Source organism: Hemiscyllium ocellatum (assembly GCF_020745735.1).
Source record: "Hemiscyllium ocellatum isolate sHemOce1 chromosome 27 unlocalized genomic scaffold, sHemOce1.pat.X.cur. SUPER_27_unloc_7, whole genome shotgun sequence".
Classification (NCBI taxonomy): domain Eukaryota; kingdom Metazoa; phylum Chordata; class Chondrichthyes; order Orectolobiformes; family Hemiscylliidae; genus Hemiscyllium; species Hemiscyllium ocellatum.
The window spans coordinates 726,087-736,405 of record NW_026867516.1 but is presented as its reverse complement, the minus strand read 5'-3'; the positions used below and the strand labels follow the sequence as shown (position 1 = coordinate 736,405).

At 46.0% G+C, this 10,319-nt stretch overlaps 1 protein-coding gene across 1 annotated transcript; it reads right to left on the bottom strand.

Moving 5' to 3' along the window:
• Positions 1 to 2,573: 2,573 nt before the first annotated feature.
• LOC132808549 (zinc finger protein 239-like) lies at positions 2,574 to 9,749 on the bottom strand. Its single transcript, XM_060822168.1, has 2 exons — positions 9,650 to 9,749; positions 2,574 to 4,279 (listed from the first exon to the last, which is right to left on the bottom strand). The coding sequence occupies exon 2, from the start codon at positions 3,886 to 3,888 to the stop codon at positions 3,160 to 3,162; it is 729 nt and encodes a 242-aa protein (XP_060678151.1). The 5' UTR covers positions 3,889 to 4,279; positions 9,650 to 9,749; the 3' UTR covers positions 2,574 to 3,159.
• Between the last annotated feature and the right edge of the window lie 570 nt (positions 9,750 to 10,319).

Sequence of the window (10,319 nt, the reverse complement as noted above, 5' to 3'; positions counted from 1 at the left end):
TGTTCCAACTTCCGCATTCAGACAACAGGGCGCTCTGATTGGCAGGAGGACCAGTCTCTTTCCGGTCCTCCAGTGCTTCCTATTGGTCCATCGAAAGAAGGACGCGAGCCGTGTGCGCGGACACCGAGCAGCTGATGCAGTTTTTTGCTGACTCCGAGGAGCATGCGCAGTGCTTGCTGACAGAGAGGCTGGAGATCCTGGGAGCTGGTATTACTGACAGGTTTGAAGTGTCCAAATGCCAGGAGGAGAAAAAAAGGCTGGAGCCACTTTCTTTTCCCCATCTGTGGCTCGACTTTTTAGTCCTACTGCATTTTGTCTGGCTGCTCAAATTTTGTATATCTTTTCCCCAGGGTCGGGGTCCTAAGGCTTAAGGCAAAGGTTTAGGGTAAATGGGGAAAGATTTGGAGGGACCTCGGATTAGAAATAAAAACAGTGTGAAAGTTCATTGGCCTCAAGAAATGCCCTCTCTTACACCCCAACAAAAATAGATTGTTCACAGCCTATTGATCACTCAGTGGGAAGACTGTTGTGAAACTTGAAAGGGTTGAGAAACGACTTATAAGGATGTTGTTAGGGGTGGAGCTCCAGGGAGAGGCTGAATAGGCTGGGCCTGTTTTCCCTGGAGTATTGGAGGCTGAGCGGGTAACCTTATAGAGGTTTATAAAATCATGAGGTGCATAGATAATGTAAATAGACAAGGTATTTCCCCTGGGGTGGCAAGGTCCAGAAGTAGAAGACATTAGTTTTAGGGTGAGAGGGGAAAACGTAAAAGTGTCCTATGGGGCAACTTGTTTCATGCTGAGAGTGGTGCGTGTATTGAATGAGCTGCCAGAGGAAATGGTACAATTACGACATTTATATGGATGGGGACATGAACAGGAAGGTTTACAGGGATATGGGCAATGTGCTAGCAAATGAGACGACATGAATTTAGGACATCTGGTCAGCCCAGACCAAAGGCCTTCCTTCTGTGCTCTACAACTCCGATTCTTTTTCGACGTAGTCAGAGCCAATTTCACAAGACTAGGAATAGGCCATTCACCCATTACAGCCCGTCCTCAACTGTGGCCTAGCTGCACATATTTCAATGCGAGTTTCAAAAGATGTCTGCAGCTTTTTTATGAAATTGATCATGCTTTAATAATGTTTCTGAATATATCATTTTAGCTATTCTTAATGTTAAAAATAAGCCATTTCCCAGGTAGAGTCAGCACCATCCATTCTCTCTCCCTCTTCTTATCGGTTCCTGAATCCTGGCACCAGGCAGACACCAATATCATCTGGCCTCCTGCTGGCAACTGCAGAGAACAGAGACAATCCTTGACCCAATCAGAAGACTGTCCTGAAGGGAATGACCATCTCGCAGAATAAAGTGTCCGGTTAAGATCCCCCCACCCACCACCACCACCACCACCACCGTGTCTGCAGCCTGGCTTCCAGCTGAATCTGTCTGAGCCGAAGGTCCTCCAGTGTGTGTTTCCCCTGGATGATAGCATCCAGAGCCTCCCACCTTCTGTGAGACAAGTGCCACTCTGTCCTCTCCGATGTGTGTTGTGTCACTGCTTAACTGTTTCCAGTGGCCGAGCAGAGGTTGATGGCCAAGTTCAGAACCCATGAGGATAACTTTGGGTGATCTCACTCTCTCATACTCACGCAGACCCTCTCTCGTACACATGGTCTCTCTCAGACACACACAAACCCATCACTGCACACACCCTCTCACAGGCTCATACTCCATTATACACACACGAAAAAACTTACATGCACTCACTATTCTCTCATGCACGCACATACATACAAGTCCATGGGATGAATTTACGTTTGCAGTATTATATTTGCAGATAGATTCAATGTGTGCTTTTTGTGGAAACATCGGCAGGCAGTTAATGAAGGCAATCAATCCATGTCATATTTTATCAACTCATACTTTGGGAGTAGAACCAGTCTGATTCAAGATTGGGATACAGACAGACCGAACCTCTCACCTTTCATGTATTGTCTGAGCTGAGATGTCACCTATTTTTATAAAACCTTAAGTCATCTTGAGAACATGAATTAAAAGTAGTTCTGGGATTTACATATTAATGAACAGAAACCTGCAATCCATTCTAAAAGATGGAAGACTTAACAGCAATCAAGGTTTGTTCAATATCTCCTATCAGTTGTATGAAACTGTGATCTTTTGCTATAAAATCTGTGTCTTCTGATCCTGCTCCACAGCTACCTGATGAAGGAGCAGCGCGCCTAAGGCTAGTGCTTCCAAATAAACCTGTTGGACTATAACCTGGTGTTGTGAGATTTTAACTTTGTGCACACCAGTCCAACACTGACACCTCCACAACATTTCTAGTGAACACAGCCCACACTTCCACCAGGAAACTTTACAATGCTGATAAAACAACGCAGTACCTGCATTCCTAAAACATTTACAATTTCTAATACTAGCTACTCATTCACCGCTCCATCTGATACATAACATTGGAAACTCAGTGCAGGAGGCTGAAAGAAATGAGCAGCTTTAAAACAAAAACCTCTTGAGCTGAAAGCTTTCAATGAGAGTCTGAGCCCAGTAGTAAGTTCAGGTAACCTTTATTGCGACCCAATTTTGTTACAGCTTCAGATTCCCCCAGCAAAAAGGTGTAGAAAAAGTATTTTTTTTTAAAACAGCTCAAGGTCAAAGCCCACACACTTCTCCTCCCGCCCCCTCACCCCCACTTTCTTTACTATTTGTCAGCACAGAGTTGTCCTTTTGTAATTGGATCCTTGGTATAGCCATAAACTAGAAGTAGTATTGCCTCATGCACCAATTTAAACCCATACCTTGTCTCCAAGTAGGTTTTTCCCCCCTCATCAGTTGGAGTGGGGTTGGGGGGGGGGGAGGGGGGGAAGAGGGGGAGGCGGCGTGCAGAATACTCAACCAGACTGCTGTGGGTCTGGGTAAAGGATGCACTGGGACGAGTGAGTGAATCCGTTCCCACAATAGCAGTTTCCTTCCCTAAAAAGGTTGTGAGTGAATCAGATGGGGGTTCCCCCTCCCCTCCCTGACAATGGTTTCATTGTTAGATTCTGAACTCCAGATTTGGAACCAAATTCCAATTCCGCCATCTGCCTTGGCAGCTCCTGGAACTGGGTTGATAAAGCCACTCAGCCGTCGCTGCTTTAAACCCCCTGCGATGGCATGTGAACTCTCTGGTGCCTCCGCAGGTGGGAGGAGCGGCTAAAGCTCTTCCCGCACTGATAGCAGGTGAACGGCCTCTCCCCCGTGTGGACCCGCTGGTGCCTCAGCAGGTCAGAGGCCTGGGTAAAGCCTTTCCTGCACTCTGGGCAGCTGAAGGGCCTCTCCCCCGTGTGGAACCGCTGGTGCTTCAGCCTGTCGGAGGAACTGTTGAAGGCCTTCCTGCACTCTGTGCAGGGGAACGGCCTCTCTCCCGTGTGGACCCGCTGGTGGGTCAGCAGGGCGAAGGAATTGCTGAAGCCCTTCCCACATTCAGTGCAGATGAACAGCCTCTCCCCAGTGTGGAGCTGCCGGTGGGCCAACAGGGTGGAGGCCTGGGTAAAGCCCTTCCTGCATGTGGAGCACCTGAAGGGCTGCTCCCCCGTGTGGACCCGCCGGTGCCTCACCAGGTCAGAGCAATTGCTGAAGGCCTTCCCACACTCAGGGCAGCTGAAGGGCCTCTCCCTGGTGTGGACCCGCCGGTGCCTCACCAGGTCGGAGGAATTGCTGAAGGCCTTCCCGCAGTCTGTGCAGGGGAATGGCCTCTCCCCGGTGTGACTGCGACGATGAATCTCCAGAGCAGATGGGAAACGGAAATCTTTCCCAGTCGCCACACTTCCACGGTTTCTCCATGGGGCAGGATTCCTTGGGTTTCTCCATGGCCGAAGCTTCATCCACACACAACACGTGTAGAGCTCCTCCCCTCCGTGAATTCCTCTTCCCAGGCCTTATAACTGTTTCAGGCTCCACACTCAGTGCACTCCAACAGTAGGGTCCCTCATCCAGTCCCACTGATGCTGAAAACGGACTGAAACAGGAACCAAAAAGCTTTGCTCCTTCTCACAGAATCAGTCAACGATTGTTGCTGTCCGGATGGATTGAGTGACTGTCAGACATTGACGTCAAAGTGAGGACTGCAGACGCTGGAGAGTCAGTGTTGAAAAGTGCGACGCTGAAAAAGCACAGCAGGTCAGGCAGCACCTGAAGAGCAGGAGAGTCGACATTTTGGGCATAAGTCCTTCATCTGTTGATTTTGAAACTTCCGTCTTCAGATCTTCAAATACTCTGTAAAAAGAGATTAGAAAATTCATTCCTGTCAGTCCAGAATAAAAATTCAGAACAAGCAATTTGTTTGTGTTGTTATTCCACAAAATTGAAAGCACTATCCCTCTCTCTCTCTCTCCCGCCCTTCGCTCTAACTCATTCTCCTGAAGGTGTTGATTCAGGATCTGATAGGGGCAGAAAAGCAAAAACGTCAAGACTGACATCTGAGTTTTGGATAACTCCACCTGAAATTTAATATCTTTCACAACACTGGGATATTGCTGAGAGTGAGCAGGTCTGATTTTGGGAAGCAAAAAAATGTCAATTCGGGGTGAGCCTGCAATGCAGGTTCTTGAAGAACAACCAAACACAAAATGGTTAACATTCCCAGGAACTGATGGGGGTGAGAGAGAAAGCAAAATGAACCATCAAGGCATTGATACCGCCACCACAGAAACTGAACATACAGACATGACAAACATTCGTGGAAAGCCAGAGTCATCGAGATGTACAGCACAGAAACAGACATTTCGGTCAAATTCTTCTGTGTCCAACCAGATATCCAAAATTAATCTCGTCCCATTTGCCAGCGCTTTGCCCATATCCCTTTGAGCCCTTCCTTTTCACACACTCATGCTGATGACTTTTAAATGTTGTCATTGCACCAGCCTTCACCACTTCCTTTGGCAGCTCATTCCATACATGCACCATCCTCTGCGTGAAAATGTTGCCCCTTAGATCTCTTTCCAGTCTCCCTCCCCCTGCCCTCACCTTAAATCTATTACCCTCGAGTTCTGGACTCCCCATCCCAAGGAAAAGACCTCGTCTATTTACCCAATCCATGCCCCTCATGATTTTAAAAAAGTCTATCAGGTTACCCCTCACACTCTGACGCACTAGGGAAAACAGCAACACCCTATCCTTCCAACCCTCCTTACCCGGGTAATTAAGGCACATATCTGAGTTTGCAGAGTCTGCTCCCTCCCTGGGTTCACTCCAGTTGCTACAAGTAAACAAATTTCCTCCCCCCGCACTCCACCCACCCCTCCCCTCTCCTCCCATACACCATTTCCTCCCTCCTCCCCCCACGCTGCTTCTCCCCTCTCCCCCCCACCTCCCTTCCTGAACAGTGAACAAAAATCCCTTCACTTCAGAGAACCCTCACTGTTCTAACAAGTCCACACCAACCTCCGAATGGCAACCTCACCACACCCATTCCCCTCCTCCTATTACTCTACATTTACCCCTTGACTAATACATCTAACCTGCACATCCCTGGGCACTATGGGTAATTTGGCCTGGCCAATCAAACCTTACCTGGACAAAGTTAAAAATCACACAACACCAGGTTATTGTCCAACGGGTTTATTTGGAAGCACTAGCGTTTGGAGCGCTGCTCCTTCATCAAGTGGTTGTGGAGTAAGATCATAAGACACAGAATTTCTGGGAAAACATTACAGTGTCCTGGTATTGAAATGATATATTCACAACCCTGGATCATTAAGTCTTTCATCTTTTACAATGGATTGCAGATATCATTAATATGTAAATCCCAGAACTTCCTGTAAGGCACCTTCCCAGGATAACTTTGAAGCTTTATAACAAAAGGAGACACCTCAGCTCAAATAATGCATTAAAGGCGTGAGGTCAGAATCTGTATCCCAGTCTCCAGTCAGACTGGTTCTATTTCCAATGTGAAATTTACAAAATATTAGATGTATTAACTGTCTGCAGATTGTGGAAAATAGAATGCATATGCAAATATCATTCTGCAAACACAAATTCACCCCCATGGACTTGTGCATGTGTGTGTGTGCATGACAGAGAGAAAAAGTCTGTTTCCATGCTGTATATCTCTATGTCAATTTGACAACAGATACTTTTTGTTCTGTTGGTATAAATATTGTTGTAAGTCATCATAGGTACTAATAGCTCGATGTAAGGGTGAGAGAATTCCTCAAATAAGGCACTGTAGGAATCCTGGGAGAGTAGTATTTCTGGATTACTCCCTATTGAACAATATTAAGCACAAGCACCTACTTATTTCTAATTTTGGTTCACATTTCTTGTTTTATTCCCTGCTATGACTACACTCAGTGTCTGGATGGTTAACAGGCTGGGAGATTGTGGGTCTGGATTGACTTATTGTTCCAGAAGGTGTGTAAAAAAAAAAGGGGATCAAAGCATCATGAGAAATCAGGACCTGAAACCTGAGCTGACACCAGATTACCCTGTGATCAGTGCTTTGATTACCTGTGCTAACCCTCTACCTTTATCTTGCTTCCCATTTGATCACCTTCTCAATATTGAGGATCCAATTCTTGTCATCCTGGAGCCATATCTCTGTAAGGAGTCCCATATTTTAATGATTCCCTTCAATGTGTGCAGTCAATTCATTCGCTTTTGCTGCAATGCAGCACACATTCAGACATACCATTTTTAATTTCAATTTCTGTGATCTTTAGAATCCAGTTATGATTGCTGGTACATTTACTCTCCATGTCTTTCTGTCATTCTCTGATGTTCATTTTTCACATTACTGTATTGCTTACTGGCCTTGATTTGGAATGGCCATGCTAAATTGCTCATAGTGTCCAAAGATGTGCAGGTTAGGTGGGTTAGCCATGGGAAATGCTGGGTTAGAGTTTCATAGTAATAGAAGCAGGAGTAGGTCATTTAGCCCTTCGAGCCTGCTTCGCCATTCATTTAGATCATGACTGATCTCTCCAATGTCTCAGCTTCTCCTCCCTGCATTGTCCCAACTACCCTTAATACCTTTACCATGCAAAAACCCATCTAACTGTGTCCTGAATATACTTAATTAAGCTGCCTCTACTGCTTCCCTGGGCAGAGAATTACATAGATTCACTATTCTCTGGGAAAAGCAGTTCTTCCTCATCTCTATCCTAAATCCACTCCAACTAATCTTGAGGTCTGGTCTCACCCACCAGCAGAAATGACTGGATAGGGTAGGGTTTCATCCCCACAGTGCAATGAAATCCCACTTTCCACCAAAATCTCAGATGTACTCACTCACTCAGGTGCTGTCTCATAAATGAAAGATTTCATTGTAACTCCTTCTGCTCCCAGTAAGGACAAAACATCTTTGAAGGCTGCTCTGAAAGTCCAGTCTTCGCAATGGCACTTTTGGTTTCACCAAAGACCCAGACAATCATACAGCACAGAAACAGACCCTTCAGTCCAACTCATATGTGCCGCCCAGATATCCTAACTTAATCTAGTCCCATTTACCAGCTTCCTATTCTTGTACCCATCCAGATGCCTTTTAAATACTGTAATTGTATCAGGCTCCACCCCTTCCTACGACAGCTCATTCAATACATGCACCACCTTCTGCATGAAACAAGTTGCCCTTCATGTCCCTTTTAAATCATTCCCCTCTCACTCAAACATATACTCTCTAGTTCTGCATTCACCCTATCCATGCCCCTTATAAACATTTATAAGGTCACCGCTGAGCGTCTGGTGCTCCAGGAAAATATCCCTGACTGATTCAGCCTCTCTCTGTAGATCAAACCCTCCAACTCTGGCAACAGCCTTTTAAGACTTTTCTGACCTCTTTCAAAGTTTCACACCATATTTCCTGTAGCAGGGAGACCAGAACTGAACGCAGTATTTTAAAAGGGGCCTAACCAATGTCCTGTACAGTCACAACATGACCTCCCAACTCCGATACTCAATGCTCTGACTAATAAAGGAAAGCATACAAAATACCTTCTTAACTATTCTGGCTACCTGAGACTGCACTTTCAAGGAACAATGAACCTGCACTCCAAGGTCTCTTTGTTCTGAAACACTCCCTTAACTGTCCTGCCTGGATTGCCTTACCAAAATACAAACATCATATTTCCCTAAATTAATCTCCATCTGCCACTCCCTGGCCCATTGTCCCATCCAAACAATTCTAATTTATAGCAAACTCTCTGTAATTCTTATTCCCTGGAAGCTCAAAATCTCCATCCCACACACTCCCACCATTCTCACTTTGTTGAACCTAATCCCTGCTGTACCTCATCCTGAAGGGTCTGGTTCATGCTGATTAACAGGGCCACACTCAGGGGAATCTAATTGAAACAAACAGAATACTCAATGGCCTGGACGAGTTGATGTTGGGAAGATGTTTCCATTGGAAGGAGAGACTAGCGGCCGAGGGCACAGCCTTAGAGTAAAGGGAAGACCTTTCAGAACGGAGATTAGGAGAAATTTCTTTAGCCAGAGAGTGGTGAACTGATGGAATTCATTGCCACAGAAGGCTGTGGAGGCCAGCTAACTGAGGATATTTAACACTGAGACAGAAACAGTTCTTGAGTATCAAGGGGATCGAGGGTTAAAGAGAGAAAACAGGAGAATGGGGCTGAGACACTTATCAGCCGCAATTGAATGGTCTGGGCAGACCCAGTGGGCTGAATGGCTTAATTTCTGCTCTTATGGATAAGTACATGAATAGGAAAGGTTCAGAGATATATAGGCCAAACAACGTAGGACTAGTTTAGTTTATGAATATAGTCAGCATGAAATCAAGTATCTGTTTCTGTGCTGTATGATTCTGTAACTGTTCTTATAACCATCTTTTCTGTTCCCTCATAATCATCCACTTCATTGTTGTTCAAAAATCAGATGAACTCAGCCTTGAATATATTCAATGATCCCCTAACCGCAGGAAGGGCCCACCCAACCTCTGAACTCAATTCCTCTTGCTAATACACTACTTGCATCTGTCTGACAACTGGTATTGACTGGTGGAGAAAGACACTGAAACCTCTTTGTACATCCACATAACATTCCTGATGAACGGCTCGTGTCCAAAACGTCGACTTCCTGGTCCTTGGATGCTGTTTGACCCGCTGTTCTTTTCCAGGGCCACACTTGTCAACTTTGATCTCCAGCATCTGCACTCCTCACTTTCTCCATATCCCAACATATCACCATTAAAACAATGCACCTCCTTTCTGCTTTTGTTTTCCCACAGCAAAGGTTATATGATCACATTGTGGTCATGCATTTGCCACGTATTTGCCAATTGAGACACAGATCTGCACCAACATTTCTAGACAAAAAAGTGAGTACTGCTGATGCCAGAGATTAGAGTCGAGAGTGTGGTGCTGGAAAAGCACGCAGGTCAGGCAGCATCCGAGCAGCAGGAAAATTCCTGATGAAGGACTTTTGCCCGAAACGTCGATTTTCCTGCTCCTCGGATGCTGCCTGACCTGCTGTGCTTTTCCAGCACCACACTCTCGACCAATATTTCTACACTCTGTCCCCCTCCCTGAATTCACTCCCTTTCCTTTCAGTTGTTGCAAGTCAACAATTGAACGCCAGAATGAAAAAAAAAGTGGAACAGATGGCGAGGAAAGAGAGTGCCGTACTCACAGATGTTGGACAGAGGAAGAAAGTTGAAGTTTGGGGTAAAGCTTAATCTTCATTCAGAGAGACAGGAGCAGCAGCTGCTTCAGAAGGTCATTGTCCAACTTCCGCATTCAGACAATAGTGGTGCTCTGATTGGCAGGAGGACTAGACACCTTCCGGTCCTCCCGTGTTCCCTATTGGTCCATCAAAAGTAGGTCATGAGTTGTTTGTGCGTACAGCCAGGAGCGTGCACAGTCTTTTGCTGACACCAGCGGACATGCGCAGTGCTTGCTGACACCGATGGGCATGCGCATTATGCTCTTCAGAGATGCTTATGTTACTGACAGGTTTGAAGTGTCCAAATGCCGATCGGAGGGAAAAAAAAGTAGAACCACAATTCTCTCCTTCCCCTTCCCTCCACCCCCTCCACCCCCGCCCCCCCCACCCCCCGGTGGCTTGACATTGTATTCCTTTTGCATTTTGGCTGGCTGCTCAACTTTTGTATATCTTTTCCCTCGGTTAGGGGAGTCACAAACTGGAGGACATAGGTTTAGGTTGATTGGGGAAAGATGAGGGATGAAAAAGTGTTGCTGGAAAAGCGCAGCAGATCAGGCAGTATCCAAGAAGCAGGAGAATCGACGTTTCGGGCATGAGCCCTTCTTCAGGAATCATGAGGGAAAAATCTTCAGGGAAA

Excerpts from the sequence above, each read along its gene's own strand:
- LOC132808549 (XM_060822168.1), bottom strand. The coding sequence starts at position 3,888 with ATGAAGCTTCGGCCATGGAGAAACCCAAGGAATCCTGCCCCATGGAGA.